The sequence below is a fragment of the Pantherophis guttatus genome, chromosome 2 (genome assembly GCF_059756535.1).
Source record: "Pantherophis guttatus breed Tessera chromosome 2, ASM5975653v1, whole genome shotgun sequence".
Classification (NCBI taxonomy): Eukaryota; Metazoa; Chordata; class Lepidosauria; order Squamata; family Colubridae; genus Pantherophis; species Pantherophis guttatus.
In genome coordinates, this window is record NC_142064.1 from 27,973,462 (window position 1) to 27,998,449 (window position 24,988).

The following is a 24,988-nucleotide window of genomic DNA, read 5'->3' on the forward strand; positions in this document are numbered from 1 at the left end:
ACTAATTACATGGGAAGGCATTTTACAGGAGCCTTTTTGGGGAAAAAAAAAAAACCAACAACCCTAAATTAGCCAGATAAATAGATGCAGCAGCATGATCCATGATGGCCATAATGGTTAATTTGGTCTTCAAATGACCAGCATTAAATTTTCTGAATGGTTGCAAGCATTCATACGTATATGCTCCAAATTGATAACAGACTTGGCAGTATAGCACTGCTTGCTTTACTGAAGTCCTTCTGAGCTACGGTAAATAACATGTAGACAGCGTGGCAGTTTCATGAATATGACAAAAAATATTAACTTTTTCTATGAGCAGATAGAGAGGAGACTGAATAAAGATGCTTTAATGTCTGGTTTTCTCAAGGATATGAAATGCTTAAGATAAGCAAAGGTGCCAGGAGGCAGAGGAGTACTGAAAAATCCTTCCAAAAACAGACCAACTCCATGGATGGCAGAAATACTATAGAGCTTAGCGTAGTCACCATATAACAAACGGACTATAACTTTGAAAACATAAGCATTTCAAAGGCAAAACTGGAGGGGTTTTTTTTGTTTTGTTTTTTGATTTATATGCCGCCCTTCTCCAAAGACTCAGGGCGGCTTACAATGTGCTCAGCAATAGTTGTCTTTGTTAATGGAAATGATGGGAGTGGAAGACACATAAATCAATTTACATTTAGAATGACTTTTGTTTCATCAAAATTGTCCGTGCAGAATCATCACTCGCCCAATTAATAAGAGTTGTCTAGAGAATCTCTTCATTGTATATGATGATATTCTCAAAATGGAGCTGAAGGAGCAGCCACACATCAAACATTTTATCTTCATGTATGTAGGCAGGACATTTTAGGAAACTCATATTTCTTTTATTAATGCAACTTTTTCTCGGAATAAAGACCTAAATATGATGTTTTACTTGGTTCAATAGCCTTGTCCTACAATTTTTACTCAGCAACCAAAACCACATCTCTCTCTCACACACAGTTACATGCAAACATGAAAACATAACAAGTATTCTCTCATATCTTTTGTTTTCCACCTCAATAACCATGTTAGTTAAGTATGACAAAGTCTTCATACTAGAAATGAAAAAGAAAACAACTTTGAACGTCTTAGTAATGTTCCAGTTTCACAATGTGTAAAAGAACACCCTTTATAGGATGAAACAAGCAACCACTTCCTTACCATCCTCAGTATATATACATTCTGTACTTTGATGTGGAGAAACACAAAAAAGCAAAGATGGTCCTTCTAATGGGCTTGTGGTTCACTGTTGTGATTTTTCTCCTCGGCATTCCCAGAGGTAAGTGCTAAATTATACTACTTTTTTTGTTGTTCGTTTCTTTTCATTTCTGATAATGTCACTTCAGAACAATCAATGAAAGGGTAAGCAGATAAGCTACACAGTTTGTTCCAAATGTATGGCTTTCTCCTTTAATTTGGACAGTGATGAAGAGAAAATAGCTCAAGTCTCCTTCAGGCTGAACTGATACTGACAGTAGGAGGCCAGCAGGAGATAGTCAAAGCTAAGAGGGTAGTTTTATTACAAATACTAGAAAAGCCATGAATAATGAGAAAAAGCAACTATCGTATAATTCAGGATAAATGTACTGCATATAGTTTTATATACATGCACAAACACACACATACATATCTACACACAGAAAAGGTCCAAAGTCCAAATCTGACATCTTTTCTCCTGTTCATGCAACCTCACAGGCTGAGAATCACACAAGTCGCAGGTGTGGTTAACATCAATATACTATTGTTGTAACAGACCAATGAGATTTTTGCCTTTGACCATATCATACCTAACCCATATAATGCCAGAGTTTAGAATTGTCTCAGGAAAGGACAACTTGAGTAAAATGCCGGGTTTATCCTTGCATACAAATTGCAGTATTTAATTAGGAAGGGTTTATATTATTGCATCAAAAACCCATCGTTTCTAAGTATAAGGGCAATGTGAATAGCCCTTATCAGTAAGGAATAAGTTCACTCCTTTTGTGTTGCTTTTTCCCTTTGGGTCTCTGCAGCAGAGCTGTCCTGACAGTTCTGTTGACTAATTGGAGATGTGGCTACTGAATTGGTTATTGGGAAAGTGTTGGCAGAGAATACAAATCCAGATGAGAACAGGAAAAAGGAAGAAGTGTCAATCTCCGTCAGCAAAGGCCTGGATGAAAGGAAAAGAGAGACAGAGAGAAACAGGGAGAATTTTTGTTGTTGTTGTTTTCTTATCTTCTTTGTGTTCCTTACTCTTTCATTCTTCTCTCTGTTCTATTTCTTTCAATATACTGGTAGCATAAAATAAATAAAACAATTATTAGATAATTCTGCATTGTATCCATCAATAAAGACATTTGATTTAAACATAAACTTAGTTTATTACATTTAATTTAAAGTTTAATTTAAAATTATTTGGTACTTAATTTTAGGAGAATCAGGCTTGCTCAATATTGTGTAGAAAGCATGCAGAACATTTAGCTTTTTAGAATAGGACTGTAAGGCTATCCTGTAACTTTGTGGAGTAATGCTCTTGCAGTCACATATCACAATTTATTGAGATATTCAGTATACAGCATGTCATACAAAAAATACACTTTTTACAGAAGTCTGAAAAGTAATCATTAAATTTAGCTATTACCAAGCACAAGCACAAAGCAATGTCCACATTTGTATATGCTTCAAGGTATGTAACTGTACTTCTCCAATCTGGTATCCTCCAAATGTAATCCCTAAAAGTCCAAGATAAGCATGACAAAACTAGAAGTGCTACAATCTAAAGGTGTGAAATGTGTTAATAAGTGCAAAAAAAGCAAGATTGATTTCATTGGTTGGTAATACCCCACCATAACACAAACTGTGGAGCACTTTGTATGATGAAATATTTGCATGTTGTGTTGGCTTCTTTTTCCTCTTTAGCTAATGGATTAACTTAAAGTTGTATTTTGTGACTCGTGATTAGCTTGGCTTCTTCATTCTGTTTAGATCACTGTGTCCAGATCATTGGAGGAAAAGAATCAGTTCCACATTCAAGACCTTTTATGGCCAAAATTAAAGGCTCAATGCTTTGTGGGGGGAGCCTGATCAAACGAAACTGGGTATTAACAGCAGCTCACTGCAACACGTAAGTTTGGAAGTTTTGCTAGTTTTTTATTTATTTCTTTTAAATATCTTGTTTTATTTATTTATTATTTCAAGCATAACATCACCCTGCTCTTTAGGGATAAGCAAACCTAAAGTTTCAACCCAAGTAAAATTGTCAGCTGGGTATCATTTTTCAGGTAAATTGTTCACTATCCCAGCTTCTTGGCATAAATTCTAGGAATGACAACAAAGCAAAGAAATCCAATCTATGTTTGTGTGTATGTGTATGTGCCTGTGTGTGTGTTTCTAGAATTTTTCAATACAATAAATATGTACAAAAAAAGATTGAAAATAGGAAAAGGGGGGAAAACAGAAATCAATTAAAAGAGAAGAAAATACACATTCTTTCTATAAAGTAATTATCACTTTATTAGTTTCACCATTCTTTTTGACCTTTTTTAATTCCCAAATAAATACATCATCAATTTAATCTTTTCTTCTTTCTTCTCTATGTAAGGTTTCCAGCTTTTTAAAAGAAATTATTTTTCTTTCCCCCTCCTCCCATTCCCCCCCCCCACCCCAGTATCCAGAATGGAAAGTCTTAGTTATTTTTGCAAGTTCAGTTAATGTTATAATCCAATCTTTCATCGTAGATATTTCATTACTTTCCCAACCTTCTGCATGCAGTTACCATATGCAATATTGATTTCTCATACTATTTTTCTAATTCCATGATCATAAAACCCAATAGGAATAATTCTGACCACACACCCCAAAAACAATCTAGTTTAGATGGCTGGGCTCTAGCCAGATGAAGGGCCAGAAGCCACAGTAGGGACAAACTGGGATAAACCACAAAATGTGGTAAAATAGCAGACAAGATTGTGCTGGCCTACTTATGAGTCAGAAATTGGAATCAACTTTCATAGGTGATATTAGAGAATTTTTTTGTTCTCTCAAAAGCCCTCTTCCAAATGTTTCTTTTCCATGGCGAGCAAAGCATGACATAGCATAGGCCTCCCTGCACATTATTGGTGTTCTTGTTCTTGTGAAAATTGCATGTAATTTCACCTCCCTTTGATTTCCAAAATATCCATATATAGGTGTGAATGTTCATGTATTGTAATTTATTTTTGAACGTAGCCAGAAATAGGCCATTGAAAGTATTTTGCATCTTCTATCAAAATATATACTTACTTTCACTGTTGAAATAATACTCCAATGAAAATTGAAGTAAAGCCTGCCCTCTCCAAATTTTAAATTTACATGCCAGGATATAAACAATGTTAAATACAGTAGAATTTATTTCTGAAGAAACACAGAAGATTGAACTGCCAAATGATAAAACTTAATATCCTTCAGCTGAGATTATAACGTATTATACTTGCTAGAAAAGAACTTTACTCAATTCTTATTTTATCCTCTCTGCTTTTTAGAACAAAAAACGCTGAAGTTATTCTTGGAATTCATTCAGAAAAAGACAAAACAAAACAAGTTTTCAAAGTTAAGAAGCCCATACCTCACCCGTGCTATGATAGAGGCACAAAGGAGAATGACATTATGCTTCTTCAGGTATATTCTAAAGGATGTACATAAATAATATACACATGAAGACAGCAAGAATGGTTTTTCCTTTTCTTTATGGGTACAGGGAGTCCTTATCTTACAATCACATTTGGGACTGGAATTTCCATTAATAAGCGAGGTGGTTGTTAAATAAATCATGCTGAATTTTATGACCTTTTTTTTTTTGCAATCTTTGTTAAGTGACTTTTTGCAGCTGTAAGTGAAACATTCAAATCCAGCTTTCCACCAGCACCACCCGACTCTGCTTGGGAGAACCGGTCATAAGTCACTTTTTTGATTGCCATCATAACTTCAAACACCAGCAAAACAAATGGTTGTAAGTTGAGGGCTACCTGGATTTGAGATTGTTGAGACTGTTGAGATCATTGTTGAGATGTGTGGTTTTTTTTAATTGTATAGATTTTATATGCATGGCTAAAGCCACTGTTATGGGAGGCCGAAAGTCAGCTAGCCTGCTGGTAGTTGCCATGGGGGTGGGGTCAGTGGAGAATTTTTCATTATAGCTTTGCAACTACCTCTGGGCTTTGCTTATCTTTCCAAGGTCATTTCTTCTAGATTTGGTATGCAGCAGCCAGCAGCTACTAGGGGATTGGGCTTTACAGTTTGTTTCAATTTGCTGCTTGGCGCACTTTTGCCTCAGATCTTGCCTAAGACTTGTTGCATTCAGTCCTCTCCTAGTAAAAGTACCTTTTCTCTGAATCTATGGAGCCAAGGGTTTTCCTTTCCTAGGGAATGGACGGAGGCAGCCCTGACAACAGCTATACATCACCTTGCAGAAAGCAGTGTACAAGGGATTTAGCTCTGGCCTTGAGAAGGGAGGGGGAGAAAAAGAAACAGTTATTTACTCATGTTGTTGATCTGGCCTACCTCAAAGGGCTGGCAAGCAACCCATAAGAGAGCCTGACAGTTGAGGACAGTTTGATTGGCATGGGAACCACCACAGACGATGGCATCAGTGGAATAAAGAATATTCTCACACTTGTGTGTTGGAAACATTCTTTTCCCTTTCATTTTAGAGATGGAGAGTAGGAGGGAGGAATTATTATTTCTATATAAACAATCAGCAATATAATACTAAAGAAGTTCAAAGTTTTAATGTTGTTATTATTTCTATTATAGTTTGTTTTTATTGTAAAGGGCTAAGATGGTATGTATGTTGCTTCTCAGACCCATTGCATGTGCACCAGGGGTGAAATTCAAACTTTTTCCCTATCGGTTCTGTGGGCGTGGCTTGGTAGGTGTGGTAGGGGAAGGATATTGCAAAATCTCCATTTCTGGGCTCAGCTAGAGGTGGTATTTGCCGGTTCTCCGAACTGCTCAAAATTTCCACTACCGGTTCTCCAGAACCTGTTAGAACCTGCTGGATTTCACCCCTGGTCTGCACAATATTTTAATATAAGTCAGACTGAGATAGGGTGACTCTCCAAGGTGCAAGTCTAACATATGATGCCTTACACACCATATTGACTGTTAATGTAAGGATTAATCTTTTTTGCCTTCCCTCTTGTCTCATTTAAGCTTAAAAAACGAGCAAAACTTAACAAGAATGTCGCCATCATCAAGTTTCCTCAGGCATATCATGACCTCAAGGAAGGAACACAGTGTCTGGTAGCTGGTTGGGGGGCTACTGATAATAAAAATAAAATAGCATCAGATGTCCTCCGTGAAGTTAATGTCACTGTCATTGCAAGAAGCACCTGCAATGATAAAAAGCACTATAATTCCAGGCCTCTAGTGACAATGAATATGGTCTGTGCTGGTGACAAGAAAGGAGGCAAGGATTCATGTATTGTAAGTATATCTATCTATCTACCTGCTCTGAATGTTTGAAACTCAAAAATAGTATACTGAAAGCAGAATTTGAAAGAATGAGAATAGAATAGAATAGAATAGAATAGAATAGAATAGAATAGAATAGAATAGAATAGAATAGAATAGAATAGAATAGAATAGAATAGCAGAGTTGGAAGGGATCTTGGAGGTCTTCTAGTCCAACCCCCTGCCCAGGCAGGAAACCCTACATCACTTCAGACAAATGATTATCCAACATCTTCTTAAAAATTTCCAGTGTTGGAGCATTCACAACTTCTGCAGGCTAGTTGTTCCACTTATTAATTGTTCTGATGGTCAGGAAATTTCTCCTTTGTTCTAAGTTGCTTCTCTCCTTGATTAGTTTCCATCCATTGCTTCTTGTTCTACCCTCAGGTGCTTTGAAGAATAGTTTGACTCCTTCTTCTTTGTGGCAACCCCTGAGATATTGGAACACTGCTATCGTGTCTCCCCTAGTCCTTCTCTTCATCAAACTAGGCATACCCAGTTCATGTAACCGTTCTTCATATGTTTTAGCCTCCAGTCCCCTAATCATCTTTGTTGCTCTTCTCTGCACTCTTTCTAGAGTCTCAACGTTTTTTTTATAATGGTCACCACATTATACAAAAAAATGTTGAGACTCTAAAAAAAGTGCAGAGAAGAGCAACCAGGATGATTAGGGAACTGGAGACTAAAACATATGAAGAACGGTTACATGAACTGGGCATGGCTAGTCTAGAGAAGAGAAGCACCAGGGAAGACATGATAGTAGTGTTCCAATATTTGAGGGGCTGCCACAGAGAGGAAGGGGTCAAGCTATTTTCCAAGGCACCCGAAGGCCAGACAAGGAATAATGGATGGAAACCGATCAAGGAGAGATTCAACCTAGAAATAAGGAGACATTTCCTGACAGTGAGAACAATCAACCAATGGAACAGCTTGCCTTCGGAAGTTGTGGGAGCTTCATCACTGGAGGCTTTCAAGAAGAGATGGGACTGCCATTTGTCAGAAATGGTGTAGGGTCTCCTGCTTGGGCGGGGGGGTGACCTACAACATCCCTTCCAACTCTGTTAATCTGTAAACAGTTGTTAACTGAACTTTGCAACTTTGAATGGTTACTAAATGAACTGTTGTAAGTCAAGGACTACCTGTACTTATCGATGGAGCACTTGGGGGGGGGGGATTTTTTCAGAACACTAGTCTGAAGTGTAGCTGGCACCTTGTCTGCCTAAATGTGGCTACATTTTCCATCTTTTCAGAATTCACACTTGTAGAATAGAGTGTATCTTTATGCAGCTAAAAGTATTTGGTCATTTCCTCGTCAAAAAAGGTTATTTCTGGCAGTGATGGGAGTGAGCCAAAGCACAAACACACACACAGATACATGCACACAGAAACACACGCACCTATCTCCTCTCCTCTCCTCTCCTCTCCTCCTTCCAAGGTATTGGGGTGGGTGGTAGAGATTTTGGCTTTAACTCATGTTCTGGCATCATGACATAAGGAGAAGTATATATGCACAGTCAGAATTAAAGCTATTTTCTAAACAGTGCCATTTTAGATTTAGGTTTATTTCTCTGTTCTGTAGATTTCCATCAAGGATTCCCTCTTCCCATCTTTTCCCATCCTATTAACTTTACAAGATAGGCTTGACTGAGAGATAGAGAGAACAGAGACAGAGAGATATTCAGTTCTGGGGGGTGGGACGGAAGGTGCTGCAGAAGGTGGGAAAAAGTCAACATGGAAGCCAAAACCAGGCAATCAAAGTCCTGCTACTTTTACATGCTTCAGGGCAGAAGGATGATTCTGTAACCAGGATGGGCATATTTCTCCATTTCTGGTCTTGGAAGAGGGTCAAGGTATACCAGAGTGAGAGGACGCCAACTGAGAAAACATCCTCTGGCCCCCTTTTTCCAGTCACCTGAATGGGGCACTTGCAGGGTCCCCTCCAAGCCAGCCAAAATTGGAAGGATACAGTCCTAAAGATAACTAAGGCCCAAGCTACTTAGTGCTTTCTACATAAGAACAAGCCTCTTGAATTTGAACAGAACCTACCAGCCACCAGAGCATCTCCCACTGAGATGTTACCATTATTTGGCTAAGCTGGTTAGCAAAAGTCAGCGAGAAAGACAGTGCACTTTGTGTGAGTTTCAGCTTCTGAATCATCTTCGGGGCAGTGCCTTATAAAACGAACTACACTAGTCTAACCAGGAGATGGCAATGGCATGAATCCTACATTATTGTATATTATAATTGTTCCTTAAAAGAGAAAAGCATAACAGAGTCGCTGTATCAGTCAGATGGGCAGCATAGAGATTTAATGAATAAATAAATCAAATACAACAACTGCAAATAATGCAAAATTTCTCTTCTCCCCACCCACCCCTTTTTCTCCCTTGCACAGGGTGATTCTGGTGGTCCTTTGATATGCAATGGGGAACAAAGAGGCATCGTTTCCTTTGGTAGAGAATGTGGAAATCCTCAGTATCCTGGTGTCTACACCCTTCTGACAGATAAATATTCTCTTTGGATAAAGAATGTTATACAAGGCAATTTATAGAATTATCGTTTGATGTTGACATTCTTTTTTATTATATTCATTCATTATGATTTCTTTAAGACAATCTTTTCCAGCCTTTTCCCTCCAGATGCATTTGACTAGTAACACCATACTCAGCTAACACAAAAACATTGAGCCTGACAGCTAAAAGTAACAACAATTTCAGATGAATTCATCTGGAGGGTAACTGATCAGTTTGGGTATTTACCATATTTTTCGGAGTATAAGACACACTTTTTCCCTCCTAAAAGGGGGTGAAAATTTAGGTGCATCTTATACACCCAAGGTAGCCCTGCCCACTCACTGGCCCCCACCCTTTGGCCTCTGCCTCCCAGCAGTTTCCTCCTTGTAGCAAGCAGCAAGAAGAAACAGCCCATTTCAGCTTCAGCACAGCCTAATTAGCACAAGTTGATTGTCCCTTGGATCAGCCTCCCGACTCTCACCTGTTTCCGGCTGCAGTGATTGCCATAGCCTATTGCTGTACGGACCTCTGCTGCTTGCTGCAAGGAGGTAATTGCTGGGAGCAGATTTTTTTTTTCCTTGTGCTAATCAAGCTATGCTGAAAACGAAAATGAAAATAAAGCAGGCTGTTTGCTACAATGAGGCAAAATTGCAACAAACAATTGGGAGGCAGAGGCAGATTTCTTTTTCTTGTATTCCTCACCCAAAAAGGTAGGTGCGTCTTATAGTCCTGTGTGTCTTATACTCCAAAAAATATGGTAGGTTTCCTATTTAAATGCAATTTTGTAACAAAGTTTATAAAAGCTTTATAAAAGCTAAGCACAAGTTTCTAGAAATTATTTATAGTATCTTTATTTTTTTCTCTATGTGTGTGCACTTACTCTGCTAGATAAAGTTATTATTATGTTTATCACAAATAAAATGGTAGTTTATTTTCAGAAAGCAGAAGAAAATAAACCCTTCTTGAAAATCATTTTGTTGTTGGTTCTTTTGTTGTCGTTGTTCATCTGTGCTATGTATCCAGTGTTTTCTTGTGGCAAACTTGAGATTTTTTCTGTATTTGGAAGAATGAATTTCTGTTCTGGGAATTATTTCTATAGGGTGGCATAACATAATTGGATATCTCTTATAATTGGAGGTCTTTTGATGATAGGGACACCTTATGTCCTTATCATTTGAGACTTCTTATGGATCTGTACACCACTTTTATGAGTGGCGATGTGAGAGCACTTGAAAGCATTGGAACCACTGGTCTCCTGCAGTTAGAAGTCTTCATCACTCCATGTTTTCAAACAAAGGTTGGACAACCATTTGTCTGAGATGATATGAGACAGGGGATTGACTACAAGAGTAGTTTATCTGTAAGGCATGACATGTTGTATGACAAACATATTGTGGAGGAAGTGAGAGGACACCAAGCCAACAAGTTCAATTTTTTTCATGCACTGCTCGGAAGAAAGGAATCAAGGAGCGATCTTGACTTTTGTTAAGGATTTGGGAAGAAATTAGAACAAAGAGAGCCAAATGCTTATGATAAACTTAATGGGACTTGTGTCAACTCACAAAGCATCCCTGGCCTGCTCTCAAGTTGCCATAGGCAAGGGCTATGGGAAACTGATAAAGCAGCATGGCAGCCATAAACAGAAGTACAATCCAGATTTATCTCTCTCACGGCTATCTCCCAGGGTTACCCACAGTAGCCCAAGGGGAGTGATCTCTACCACCCACAAAATTGCTCTGTTGGCAAATGTGATTGATGACACACCCTGGGGGGGGGGAAACAGGGTCATGATGATGAGGGGGGAAGCAGGGTCTTGATGAGACATGGCTGAATTCATCACTACCAAACACATGCTTGATGAAATACAAATAAAAATAAAAATAAATGATTGGGGCATAAATCGCGTGGGGTCAGAGTTGGCTTCATTTGGGTACGTGCTGACATGGAGCTCCTAATAAATAACTGGATTTCTTTTGAAGCTTGGCTCGAGGCTCATGTTTTAATTAGGGCATCCTTCAGAACCCTGACCACTTGCACTCCAGTCACAAATAGGATGAGGAGGAAGGGTTAACTTTTTTGGTCCATCTAGTGAGGGGCTAGATCCTAAATAAGTGGACTGCAAGTGTTCTCAGCTGACAGATTGTCAGATTTTATAAGGCTACATTGACAAAATCATGCAAGTGTCAACTTGCAAAGTTTTCAAGTTGCCATGAGCAGGAGGGAGGAAGGGGCATCTTTTGGAAACTTCACAGCAAGTCTGAAAGTTCAATTCTTCCCCATCTCCTTTCCAGCCCAAGAAACTAGGGAGGGTCTCTTCAGAATCTCTTGCTCTGCTTATCATGTAGCTGTGAGCTTGTCTGACTCTTATCTGACCATTTTCTCGGCAGTCTCTTGGCTTGATCTCCCAGGTCTTCCCCAGCTACCCACCATTACATCACCAGAATATCCTATATTTTTATACTTACAAGGCAAAAGTTTAGTCTTCAGCACAAGGACATTTTTTTCAGAAATGACTATTAGGTAAACTGCGACCTTCTTTCCAAAAAAAGTACTTTTATGGTATCTTCTGCAACATGGTGGCAATAAGGCAGGTAAACCTGGATAGAATATAACTTGTGTAATCTGATAATATAAGAACTCTTTGGAAACCCAGTTTATTGGAAAGATGGTAAAATGTCCCTTCTAACTAGAAAGGGATAAATGAACAATGTAACCCAGCAATATGATTGAATATACAAGATATATATGTGTTTGTGAGCCCTCTAGTGGGCAGAAAAATATGTGGAGTTAACTTGGTGTTGCTCTGAGATAATTTCTTCATTGGTGATTTATAACAATTTACTATGCTGGCATATGAATTTTACAGTCTTTAGCAAATTTTAACTAGGCTCTAAGCTCATAGTGGTCTTAAGCATGACTAGATAAGCATTCAACTCAATTCTAGGAGGAAGCCACTGAAATAGTTGTTGGCTCTTTCTTGACCTAAAGGTGCAATTTCCTCTTTATACCCACTGCAGTTTCATTCAAAGTCAATAACTTTGAAGGTCTTAGTAATGTTCCAGTTTCACAATGTGTAAAGGAACACCTTTTATAGGATGAAACCAACAACCACTTCCTTACCATCTTCACTATATATACATTCGGTACTTTGTTGTGGAGAAACGCGAAATAGCAAAGATGGTTCTTCTAATGGGCTTGTGGTTTACTGTTGTGATTTTTCTCCTCGGCATTCCCAGAGGTAAGTGCTAAATTATACTACTTTGTCAAGAATGTATTAGGTAATATATATAAGTATAAGCATGAATTGAATACATAAAATAGATACAAATAGAAGAAACAAGGACAGGGATGGTAGGCATGCTGGTGCTCTTTGCATGCCCCTTACAGACCTCTTAGGAATGGGGTGCAGTCAACAGTAGACAGTCTAAGGTTAAAGTTTTGGGGGTTTGGGGAAGAAACCACAGTGTCAGGTACTGAATTCCAGGCATTGACCACTCTGTTGCTGAAGTCATATTTTCTGCAATCGAGTTTGGAGCGGTTCGCTTTAAGTTTGTATCTATTGTGTGCTCGTGTATTGTTGTGGTTGAAGCTGAAGTAGTCATTGACAGATAGGGCATTGTAGCAGATAATTTTATGAGCTACGCTCTGGTTAGTAGTGTGATATTACCAGAAAAGAAGCTACGCAAGATTAACTTTACAACTCTTAAGGACTTTTTGGCGATGTTCTTACAGTGGCCTTTGGCGCCTAGATCATTAGATATGAGTACTCCAAGGTCCTTTCTTTTTTTTCTTTTCATTTCATTTCATTTCTTTTCATTTCTGATATTGTCACTTCAGAACAATCAATGAAAGGGTAAGCAGACAAGCTACACAGTTTGTTCCAAATGTATGGCTTTCTCCTTGAATTTGGACAGTAATGAAGAGAAAATAGCTCAGATCTCCTTCAGGCTGAACTGATACTGACAGTAGGAGACCCACAGGAGATAGTCAAGGTTATAGTTGTTAAGGGGGTAGTTTTATTACAGATACTAGAAAAAGCCATGAGTAATGAAAAAAAGCAGTATTGTAAGATTCAGGATACACACACATACATATCTACAGAGGTCCAAAGTCCAAATCTGACAAATTTTCTCCTGTTCATGCAACCTCACAGTCTGAGAATCACACATTAAGTGGCAGGTGTGGTTAACATCAATACATTGTTGTTGTAACAGACTATTGAGATTTTTGCCTTTGACCATATCACACCTAACCCATATAATGCCAGAGTTTAGAATTGTCAACTTGGGTAAAATGCCGGGTTTATCCTTGCATACAAATTGCAGTATTTAATTAGGAAGGATTTATATTATTGCATCAGAAACCCATCATTTCTAAGAATAAGGGCAATGTGAATAGCCCTTATCAGTAATGAATAAGCTCACTCCCTTTGTGTTGCTTTTTCGCTTTGGGTCTCTGCAGCAGAGCTGTCCTGACAGTTCTGTTGGCTAATCGGAGATGTGGCTACTGAATTGGTTATTGGGAAAACGTTGGCAGAGAATACAAACCCAGATGAGAACAGGAAAAAGGAAGAAGTGTCAATGTTCCTCAGCAAAGGCCTGGATGAAGGGGTGGGGTGGGGAGAGAGAGAGAGAGAGAGAGAGAGAGAGAATTTTTGTTGTTGTTGTTGTTGTTTTATTTTTATTTTACTCTACGGTTGCAGGAACTGGGTATGTCCAGTTTAATGAAAAGAAGAACTAGGGGAGACATGATAGCAGTGTTCCGATATCTCAGGGGCTGCCACAAAGAAGAGGGAGTCAAGCTATTCTCCAAAACACCTGAGCGTAGGACAAGAAGCAATCACTGGAAACTAATCGGGAGGACCCCTTGGAGGGCAGGGCTGAGGATTTTGTGCAGTATCTGCATGACAAAATCGCTCAGATTCGGGAAGGCTTGGACTCTGACTGGATAGATGCAGGTGGGGTGATGGAGGCAGGTCTTGAGAGTGTTATCTGGGAGGAGTTTGACCCGGTGACCACCGACGTGGACAGGATTCTGGGTAGACTCAGCGCGGCCACGTGTTTATTGGACCCGTGTCCCTCCTGGCTGGTGCTGGCTTCCCGGGAGGTTACACAAGGCTGGCTCCAGAGGATTATGAACGCTTCTTTGAGAGAGGGTTGCTTTCCCGCCACCTTGAAAGAGGCGATTCTGAGGCCCGTCCTCAAGAAGCCCTCCCTGGACCCAGCTGTTTTAGCAAATTATTGTCCAGTCTCCAACCTCCGCTTTGTGGTGAAGGTTGTTGAGAGTGTGGTGGTGCGACAGTTCCCCCAGTACCTGGATGAAGTGATTTATCTTGATCCATTCCAGTTGGGCTTCAGACCTAGGTACAGCACAGAAATGGCATTGGTCGCATTGGTTGATGATCTCTGGAGGGCTTAGGACAGGGGTTGTTCCTCTGTCCTGGTCCTATTAGACCTCTCAGCAGCTTTTGATACCATTGACCATGGTATCATGCTGCGCCAGTTGGAGGGGTTAGGGGTGGGGGGCACTGTGCTACGGTGGTTCTCCTCCTTCCTCTCTGACCGGTCGCAGTTTATGTTGACGGGGGGCCAGAGGTCAACCCTTGTATGCAGGGTGCCCCAGGGGTCGGTCCTCTCACCCCTTCTGTTCAACATTTATGTGAAGCCGCTGGGTGAGATCATCCATGGTTTCGGGGTGAAGTTCCATCAGTATGCTGATGACACTCAGCTGTACATCTCCACCCCGGACCACCCCAATGATGCCCTTGACGTGATGTCCCGGTGTCTGGAGGCCATGCGGATCTGGATAGGGAGAAACAGGCTCAAGCTCAACCCATCCAAGACTGAGTGGCTGTGGTTCCTAGTGTCCCGATATAGTCAGTTGGTGCCATCTCTGACTATTGGGGGTGAGTCATTGGCCCCCACGGAGAGGGCTCGCAACTTGGGTGTCCTCCTGGACACACAGCTATCCTTAGAAGAACATGTGACGGCTGTGGCCAGGGGAGCTTTCTATCAGGTTCGCCTGATACGCCAGTTGCATCCCTTTCTGGATCAGGACTCCTTGCGCACAGTCACTCATGCCCTCGTCACTTCCTGCCTGGACTACTGTAATGCTCTCTACATGGGGCTCCCCTTAAAGAGCACCCGGAGGCTCCAACTGGTCCAGAATGCAGCCGCGTGGGTGATTATGGGAGCGTCATGGCGCTCCCATGTAACACCTCTCCTGCGCGAGCTGCACTGGCTTCCGGTGGTCCTCCGGGTGCGATTCAAGGTGTTGGTTACCACCTTTAGAGCGCTCCATGGCTTAGGACCTGGATATCTACGAGACTGCCTTCTGCCATTGAGAACTTCCCACCGGCCAGTACGCTCCCATAGAGAGGGGCTCCTCAGGGTGCCGTCAGTCAAACAATGTTGACTGGCAGCCCCCAGGGGGAGAGCTTTCTCTGTGGGAGCACCTGCCCTCTGGAACGAGCTCCCCCCGGAGATACGGACAATTCCGGATCTACATACTTTCCGTCGGGCCCTCAAGACTTTTTTATTTCAACAAGCCAGGCTGGCCTAACTTTTCTAATTGTCTAATTTTAATTTTAATTTTAAATGGGGTATTTAAATTGTTGGGCCAAATTGTTTAATATATTTTAAATTGCTTTTAAATTTTGTATTTTTATGTTTTTTATCTTTGGCTGTTCACCGCCCTGAGTCCTTCAGGAGAAGGGCGGTATATAAATTTAAATATAAATAAAAAATAAAATAAATAAATAATCAAGGAGAGAAGCAACTTAGAACTAAGGAGAAATTTCCTGACAGTGAGAACAATTAATCAGTGGAACAACTTGCCTGCAGAAGTTATGAATGCTCCAACACTGGAAGTTTTTAAGAAGATGTTGGATAACCATTTGTGTGAAGTGATGAAGGGTTTCCCACCTAAGCAGGGGGTTAGACTAGAAGAGGTCCAAGGTCCGTTCCAAATCTGTTATTCTATTCTATCTTTTCTGTGTTCCTTACTCTTTCATTCTTCTCTCTGTTCTATTTCTTTCAATATACCAATAGCATAAAATTAATAAAGCAATTACTAGATAATTCTGCATTGTATCCATCAATAAAGACATTTGATTTAAACATAAACTTAGTTTATTACATTTAATTTAAAGTTTAATTTAAAATTGCTTGGTACTTAATTTTAGGAGAATCAGGCTTGCTCAATATTGTGTAGAAAGCATGCAGCACATTTAGCTTTTTAGAATAGGACTGTAAGGCTATCCTGTAACTTTGTGAAGTAATGCTCTTGCAGACACATATCACAATTCATTGAGATATTCAGTATACAGCATGTCATAAAAATACACTTTTTACACTGAAAAGTAATCATTAAATTCAGCTATTAGCAAGCACAATAGAAGGACCCAGCAATGTCCACATTTGTATATGCTTCAAGATATGTAACTATACTTCTCCAATCTGGTGTCCTCCAGATGTAATCCCTAAAAGTCCAAGATAAGCATGACAAAACTGGAAGTGCTACAATCTAAAGGTGTGAAATGTGTTAATAAGTACAAAAAAAGCAAGATTGCTTTGATTGGTTGGTGATACCCCACCATAACAAACTGTGGAGCACTTTGCATGATGAAACATTCACATGTTGTGTTGGCTTCTTTTTCCTCTTTAGCTAATGGATTAATTTAAAGTTGTATTTTGTGACTCGTGATTAGCTTGGCTTCTTCATTCTATTTAGATCACTGTACCCAGATCATTGGAGGAAATGAATCAGTTCCACATTCAAGACCTTTTATGGCCAAGATCAAAGGCTCAAAACTTTGTGGGGGGAGCCTGATCAAACCAAACTGGGTATTAACAGCTGCTCATTGCCACATGTAAGTTTGAAAGATTTGCTAGGTTTATATATATATTTTCAAGCATAACACATCACCCTGCAGTTTAGGGATGAGCAAATCCTAAAGTTTCAACCCAAGTAAAATTGTCAGCTGGGTATCATCTTTCATGTAAATTGTTCACTATCCCAGCTTCTTGGCATAAATTCTAGGGATAACAACAAAGCAAAGAAATCCAATCTATGTTTGTGTGTCTGTGTATGTGTCTGTGTGTGTTTGTATGTGTGTTATTACAATTTTTCGATACAGTAAATATGTACAAAAAAGATTGAAAATAGGAAAAGGGGGGAAAACAAAAAAGGAATTAAAAGAGAAGAAAATACACATTCTTTCTATCAAGTAATTATCACTTTATTAGTTTTACCATTCTCTTTGACCTTTTTTAATTCCCAAATGAAGAAATCATCAATTTAATCTTTTCTTCTTTTTTCTCTATGTAAGGTTTCCAGTTTTTCAAAATAAATTATTTTTTCTCTCTGACCCCACCCCCCACCCCAAAAACAATCTAGTTTAGATGGTCGGGCTCTAGCCAGATGAAGGGCCAGAAATTGGGATAAACCAAAAAAACTTGGCAAAATAGCAGACAAGATTGTGCTGGCCTACTTATGAGCCAGAAATTGGAATCAACTTTCATAGATGATATTAGAGAATTTTTTTGTTCTCTCAAAAGCCCTCTTCCAAATGTTTCTTTTCTATGGAGAGCAAAGCATGACATTAATAGCACACACCTCCCTGCACATTATTGGTGTTCTTGTTCTTGTGAAAATTGCATGTAATTTGACCTCCTTTTAATTTCCAGAATATCCATATATAGGTGTGAATATTCATGTATTGTAATTTATTTTTGAACGTAGCCAGAAATAGGCCATTGAAAGTATTTTTCATCTTCTATCAAAATATATACTTACTTTCACTGTTGAAATAATACTCCAATGAAAATTGAAGTAAAGCCTGCCCTCTCCAAATTTTAAATTTACATGCCAGGATATAAACAATGTTAAATACAGTCGAATTTATTTCTGAAGAAACACAGAAGATTGAACTGCCAAATGATAAAACTTAATATCCTTCAGCTGAGATTATAACGTATTATACTTGCTAGAAATGAACTTTACTCAATTCTTATTTTATCCTCTCTGCTTTTTAGAACAAAATACACTAAAGTTATTCTTGGAATTCATTCAGAAAAAGACACAACAAAACAAGTTTTCAAAGTTAATAAGCCCCATCGTCACCCGTGCTATGATAGTGTCACAAAGGAGAATGACATTATGCTTCTTCAGGTATATTCTAAAGGATGTACATAAATAATATACACATGAAGACAGCAAGAATGGTTTTTCCTTTTCTTTATGGGTACAGGGAGTCCTTAACTTACAATCACATTTGGGACTGGAATTTCCATTGATAAGCGAGGTGGTTGTTAAATAAATCATGTTGAATTTTATGACCTTTTTTTTGCAATGTTTGTTAAGTGACTTTTTGCAGGTGTTAAGTGAAACATTCAAATCCAGCTTTCCACCAGCAGCCCCCGACTCTGCTTGTTAGAAGCCATCTAGGAAAGCTGCAAATGGCAATCACATGACCTTAGGCTGCCGCAACCATCATAAATCCATGCCATTTGCCAAGGACCCAAATTTTGATAATGTGATCACAGGGATGCTTCAATGGTTATAAGTGTGAGAACTGGTCATAAGTCATTTTTTTGAGTGTCATCATAATCTCAAACACCAGCTAAACAAATGGTTGTAAATTGAGGACTACCTGGATTTGAGATTGTTGAGACTGTTGAGATCATTGTTCAGATGTGTGGTTTGGTTTAATTGTATAGATTTTATATGTATGGCTAAAGCCGCTGTTATATGGAGGGGGGGGCGAAACTCAGCTAGCCTGCTACTAGCTGCCATGGGGGTGGGGTCAGTGGAGAATTTTTCATTACAGCTTTGCAACTACCTCTGGGCTTTGCTTATCTTTCCAAGGTCATTTCTTCTAGATTTGGTATGCAGCAGCCAGCAGCTACTAGGGGATTGGGCTTTACAGTTTGTTTCAATTTGCTGCTTGGCGCACTTTTGCCTCAGATCTTGCCTAAGACTTGTTGCATTCAGTCCTCTCCTAGTAAAAGTACCTTTTCTCTGAATCTATGGAGCCAGGGGTTTTCCTTTCCTAGGGAATAGATGGAGGCAGCTCTCACACAACTATACATCACTTTGCAGAAAGCAGTGTACAAGGAATTTAGCTCTGGCCTTGAGAAGGGAGGGGGAAACAGTTATTTATTCATGTTGTTTATCTGGCCTACTTCAAAGGGCTGGCAAGCAGCCCATAAGAGAGCCTGACAGTTGAGGCCCATTTGATTGGCATGGGAACCACCATGGATGATGGCATCAGTGGAATAAAGAATATTCTCACACTTATGTGTTGGAAACATTCTTTTCCCTTTCATTTTAGAGATGGGGAGCAGGAGGGAGGAATTATTATTTCTATATAAATGATCAGCAGGTGTAAAATTTCCCATATTGAAGAAGTTCAAAGTATTAATGTTGTTACTATTCCTATTATAGTTTGTTTTTACTGAAAGGGGCTCAGATGGTATAAATGGTGCTTCTCAGACCCATTGCATCTGTACAAGGGGTGAAATTCAAAATTTTTCCCTACCGGTTCTGTGGGCGTGGCTTGGTGGTCATGGTAGGGGAAGGATATTGCAAAATCTCCATTCCTACCCCACTCTGGGGCCAGCTAGAGGTGGTATTTGCCGGTTCTCCGAACTGCTCAAAATTTCCGCTACCGGTTCTCCAGAACCTGTTAGAACCTGCTAGATTTCACCCCTGCTCTGCACAATAATGTAATATGTCAGACTGAGATAGGGTGACTCTCCAAGGTGCAAGTCTAACATATGATGCCTTACACACCATATTGACTGTTAATGTAAAGATTAATCTTTTTTGCCTTTCCTCTTGTCTCATTTAAGCTTAATAAAGAAGCAAAGCTTAGCAAGAATGTCGCCATCATCAAGTTTCCTCAGGTGTATCATGACCTCGAGGCAGGAACACAGTGTTTGGTAGCTGGTTGGGGGGCTACTGATAATAAAAATAAAATAGCATCAGATGTCCTCCGTGAAGTTAATGTCACTGTCATTGCAAGAAGCATCTGCAATGATCAAAAGCACTATAATTCCCAGCTCCTAGTGACAAACAATATGGTCTGTGCTGGTGACAAGAGAGGAGACAAGGATTCATGTTCTGTAAGTATATCTATCTATCTACCTGCTCTGAATGTTTGAAACTCAAAAATAGTATACTGAAAGGAGAATTTGAAAGAATGAGTAATCATACTTGCATGCTTCTAGTGTTCAAAGAAATCAAAGTCCTACACTATAACTGTAAAATTAGTAAAATCTTCCCATCATAAAGTCAATTGCAAAAAACCATCTGGAATTATTCCTCCTTCCAGATTGGTAGCATTATGATATGTGATGAATCTTTAAAAAGAAGTGCAGGCAGTCCTCAATTTATGACCCCGAGGCCAAAATTTCTATTGCCAAATAAGACAGTTGTTAAGTGAATTTTACCTCATTTTACAAACTTTCTTGCCACACTTGCCATCCACAGATGGATCTTGACAGACTTGAACACTGGGCCCTATCTAACAAAATTAAATTTAATGTAGAGAAATGTAAAGTCTTACACTTAGGCAAGAAAAACCAAAAATACACATACAGACTGGGTGAAACCAGGCTTAATAGCAGTAACTGTGAAAGGGATCTTGGAGTCTTAGTGGACAACCAGTTAAATATGAGCCAGTAGTATGCAGCAGCAGCCAAAAAAGCCAAAGCAATTCTAAATTGCATTAACAAAGGGATACAATCAAGATCAAGTGAGGTACTAATACCACTCTATAAAGCCTTAGTAAGACCACACCTAGAGTACTGCATCCAGTTTTGGTCACCGCACTATAAAAAACACGTTGAGACTCTAGAAAAAGTGCAGAGAGGAGCAACCAGGATGATTAGGGAACTGGAGACTAAAACATATGAAAAACAGTTATAGGAACTGGGCATGACTAGTCTAGTGAAGAGGAGAACCATGGGAGACATGATAGCACTGTTCCAATATTTGAGGGGCTGCCACAGAGAGGAAGGAGTCAAGCTATTTTCCAAGGCACCCAAAGGCCAGACAAGGAATAATGGATGGAAACTGATCAAGGAGAGATTCAAGCTAGAAATAAGAAGAAATTTTCTGACAGTGAGAACAATCAAGCAATGGAACAGCTTGCCTTCGGAAGTTGTGGGAGCTTCCTGAGGTTTTCAGGAAGAGATTGGACTGCCATTTGTCAGAAATGGTGTAGGGTCTCCTGCTTGGGCGGGGGGTTGGACTAGACCTACAAGGTCCCTTCCAACTATGTTAATCTGTATAAGTATATATGTACAGTCAGAAATAAAGCTATTTTCTAAACAGTACCATTTTAGATTTAGGTTTATTTGTCTATTCTGTAGATTTCCATCAAGGATGTCCTCTTCCCGTCTTTTCCCACTCCATTAACTCTGCAAGATAGGTTTGACTGAGAGAGATAGAGAGAACAGAGACAGAGAGATACTCAGTCGGGGGGGGGGGCTGCACAGGGTGAAAAAAAATCAATATCGAAGCCAAACTCCTGCCACTTTTTTACATGCTTCAGGGCAGAAGGTTGATTCTGTAACCAGGATGGGCATATTTCTCCACTTCTGGCCTTGGGGGAGGGTCAAGGTATACCAGAGTGAGGGGAGCCTACTGAGAAAGCATCCCCTGGCCCCCTTTATCCAGTCACCTGAATGGGGCACTTGCAGGGCCCCCTCCCAACCAGCCAAAATTGGAAGAATACATTATGTTATATATAATATTGGACATAATATAAATTTGGATAAATGGGAAACGATCTGGAATAGATATTACAAACTAACAAAAGAGGCAACATATAAAGAAAACCAATATAAAATGTTATACAGATGGCACCTAGCACCTGCGAGATTAGCAAAAATCTATCCAAATGTAAGCCCCAAATGTTGGAAGTGTGGATATCACCAAGGTACATTCTTTCTGTGATGTTACAGTGACTCTGCATACAGAGTCACTGTATCAGTCAGATGGGCAGCATAGAGATTTAATGAATAAATAAATAATATTCAATAGTCAATTTTTATTGGCCAAGTGTGATTGGACACACAATGAATTTGTCTTGGTGCATATGCTCTCAATGTAATAAAAGAAAAGATACGTTCATCAAGAATCACAAGGTACAACACTTAATGACAGTCATAGGGTACAAATAAGCAATCAGGAAACAAATTAAATACAACTACTGCAAATAATGCAAAATTTCTCTTCTCCCCACCCACCCCTTTTTCTCCCTTGCGCAGGGTGATTCTGGTGGTCCTTTGATATGCAATGGGGAACAAAGAGGCATCGTTTCCACTGGTATAGAATGTGGAAAGCCTGAGTATCCTGGTGTCTACACCCTTCTGACAGATAGATATTCTCATTGGATACAGACTGTTATACAAGGCAATTTATAGAATTATCGTTTGATGTTGACATTCTTTTTTATTATATTCATTCATTATGATTTCTTTAAGACAATCTTTTCCAGCCTTTTCCCTCCAGATGCATTTGACTAGTAACACCATACTCAGCTAACACAAAAACATTGAGCCTGACAGCTAAATGAAATTTTGTAACCAAGTTTTCTTTTTCTTTATAAAAGCTAAGCACAAGTTTCTAGAAATCATTATTATTTAATTATTAATTTAATTTAAATTAATAATTTAAATTAATAATTTTATAATTTATAATTTAATTTTATAAATTATAAATTTATAATTTATAATTTAATTATTATTAAAATTATTATTGCTAGACCAATTCTTGAATACAGCTCATCTGTCTGGAACCCACACTGCATATCGGACATTAATATAATTGAACGTGTCCAGAAATATTTCACAAGAAGAGTCCTCCACTCCTCTGCTCGTAACAAAATACCTTATGCCATCAGACTTGAAATAGTAGGTTTAGAAAATTTAGAACTACCCGCCTTTGGTATGACCTAAGCATAGCTCATAAAATCATCTGCTACAATGTCCTACCTGTCAATGACTACTTCAGCTTCAATCACAACAATACACGAGCATACATTAGATACAAACTTAAAGTGAACTGCTCCAAACTCGATTGCAGAAAATATGACTTCAGTAACAGAGTTGTTAATGCCTGGAATGCACTACCAGACTCTGTGGTCTCATCCCCAAACCCCCAAAACTTTAACCTAAAATTGCCTACTGTTGACCTCACCCCATTCCTAAGAGGTCTGTAAGGGGCGTGCATAAGAGCACTAGCATACCTACCGTCCCTGTCCAAATGTTCCCTTTAATTATACTCATTTTATATGTTGAATTCATGCTTATACTTATATATATTATCTAATATCTACTTGACAAAAATAAATAAATAAATAAATAAAATATTTATCTTTATTTTTCTCTCTATGTATGTGCACTTATTCTGCTAGATAAAGTTATTACTATGTTTATCACAAATGAAATGATAGTTTATTTCCAGAAAGCAGAAGAAAATAAACCCTTCTTGAAAACCATTTTGTTGTTGGTTCTTTTGTTGTTGTTGTTCATCTGTGCTATGTATCCAGTGTTTTCTTGTGGCAAACTTGAGATTTTTTCTGTATTTGGAAGAATGAATTTCTGTGCTGGGAATGATTTCTAAATGCCCTTCTATGGGGTGGCATAACATAACTGAATATCTCTTATAATTGGAGGTATTTTGATGATAAGAACACCTTATGTCCTTATCATTTGAGACTTCTTATGGATCTGTACACCACTTTTATTAGTGGCGATGTGAGAGTACTTGAAAGCATTGGAACCACTGGTCTCCTGCAGTTAGAAGTCTTCATCACTCCATGTTTTCAAACAAAGGTTGGACAACCATTGGTCTGAGACGATATGAGGCAGGGGATTGATACAAGAGTAGTTTATCTGTAAGGCATGACATGTAGTATGATAAACATACTGTGGAGGAAGTGAGAGGACACCAAGCCAACAAGCTCAATTTTTTTCATGCACTGCTCGGAAGAAAGGAGTCAAGGAGCGATCTTGACTTTTGTTAAGGATTTGGGAAGAAATTAGAACAAAGAGCTGTATACACTTGCTCCAGGACATGTACAGAGAAAGCCAAATGCTTACGATAAACTTGATGGGATTTGCACTCCAGTCACAAATAGGATGAGGAGGAAGGGTTAACAATTTTGGTTCATCTAGTGAGGGGCTGGAACCTGAAAAAGTGGACTGCAAGTGTTCTCAGCTGACAGATTGTATCACCAAAATCATGTGAATGTACTCTGCAAGTTAAAACAATAATAATGCCTAACCTCAGAGCAGACTTGACTAGAACCTTTCATAAATAATGTATCTATTGGCTTGCAAGATTCTCTGTGGCGCATTTCAAATAGTGGCACCTAGCACTGATAAAGGGCGTGGTAAATTTACCTGCTTCAGTTTTTATCATTTTCCAAATGCAATTCTTCAATAGAGCAGAACAGAATAGAGATCCAATTTTCTCACAATGAGAGTAGAGCTGCAGAGCTTTTTCCTTCTTTCTTTTGAAACTCAACCATACCTGATCTACACTCATTTTAAGATTAACATTAGGCCAAGCTTATCATCAGTAGGGAATACATTTTAATATCCGTTTATTGTAGAAACATAATATAAACATTATAACATTAAACATTATAAATTCAGTTAGAACCTCTAAGTTACAGTATAACAGCAACTACGCGAGTAGGACTTTTCTGTTCTTAGACAATATTTCTTTGCAGTATGTGTAGTCGTCTTTAGAGCAATTTCATTTTGAACTGAAACCACAAAGGAAACCCAGGTATCAACGCTGTGTTCTAGGAATCATTAGGACATCACTGAATAACTGTAATCCCTCTAACGCACAATCATCTAATTCATAAGTTCTCCAGAGAATCCACTATTAGTGGAAAGAGAATTACACATAGAAAACCAGGTGTAGAGAATGGGGTTATATTGGAAATAGGCCGTTTA

General features: G+C 39.0%; 2 protein-coding genes across 2 annotated transcripts; both read left to right on the forward strand.

Moving 5' to 3' along the window:
- Positions 1 to 561: 561 nt before the first annotated feature.
- On the forward strand, positions 562 to 9,980 carry LOC148115056 (granzyme A-like). Its single transcript, XM_087885026.1, has 5 exons — positions 562 to 1,306; positions 2,992 to 3,130; positions 4,527 to 4,662; positions 6,196 to 6,468; positions 8,891 to 9,980. The coding sequence occupies exons 1-5, from the start codon at positions 1,246 to 1,248 to the stop codon at positions 9,044 to 9,046; spliced, it is 765 nt and encodes a 254-aa protein (XP_087741152.1). The 5' UTR covers positions 562 to 1,245; the 3' UTR covers positions 9,047 to 9,980.
- A 2,205-nt stretch (positions 9,981 to 12,185) lies between these two features.
- Positions 12,186 to 22,581, forward strand: LOC148115057 (granzyme A-like). The gene is made up of 5 exons (XM_087885121.1): positions 12,186 to 12,246; positions 16,740 to 16,878; positions 18,044 to 18,179; positions 19,862 to 20,134; positions 22,286 to 22,581. Exons 1-5 carry the CDS (start codon positions 12,186 to 12,188, stop codon positions 22,439 to 22,441), a joined length of 765 nt encoding a protein of 254 aa, XP_087741247.1. The 3' UTR covers positions 22,442 to 22,581.
- Positions 22,582 to 24,988: the final 2,407 nt, after the last annotated feature.

Excerpts from the sequence above, each read along its gene's own strand:
- LOC148115056 (XM_087885026.1), top strand. The coding sequence starts at position 1,246 with ATGGTCCTTCTAATGGGCTTGTGGTTCACTGTTGTGATTTTTCTCCTC. Across the intron at positions 3,131-4,526 it reads ACAGCAGCTCACTGCAACAC|AACAAAAAACGCTGAAGTTA; the intron begins GTAAGTTTGGAA and ends TCTGCTTTTTAG. Across the intron at positions 6,469-8,890 it reads GAGGCAAGGATTCATGTATT|GGTGATTCTGGTGGTCCTTT; the intron begins GTAAGTATATCT and ends TCCCTTGCACAG.
- LOC148115057 (XM_087885121.1), top strand. The coding sequence starts at position 12,186 with ATGGTTCTTCTAATGGGCTTGTGGTTTACTGTTGTGATTTTTCTCCTC. Across the intron at positions 18,180-19,861 it reads ATGACATTATGCTTCTTCAG|CTTAATAAAGAAGCAAAGCT; the intron begins GTATATTCTAAA and ends GTCTCATTTAAG. Across the intron at positions 20,135-22,285 it reads GAGACAAGGATTCATGTTCT|GGTGATTCTGGTGGTCCTTT; the intron begins GTAAGTATATCT and ends TCCCTTGCGCAG.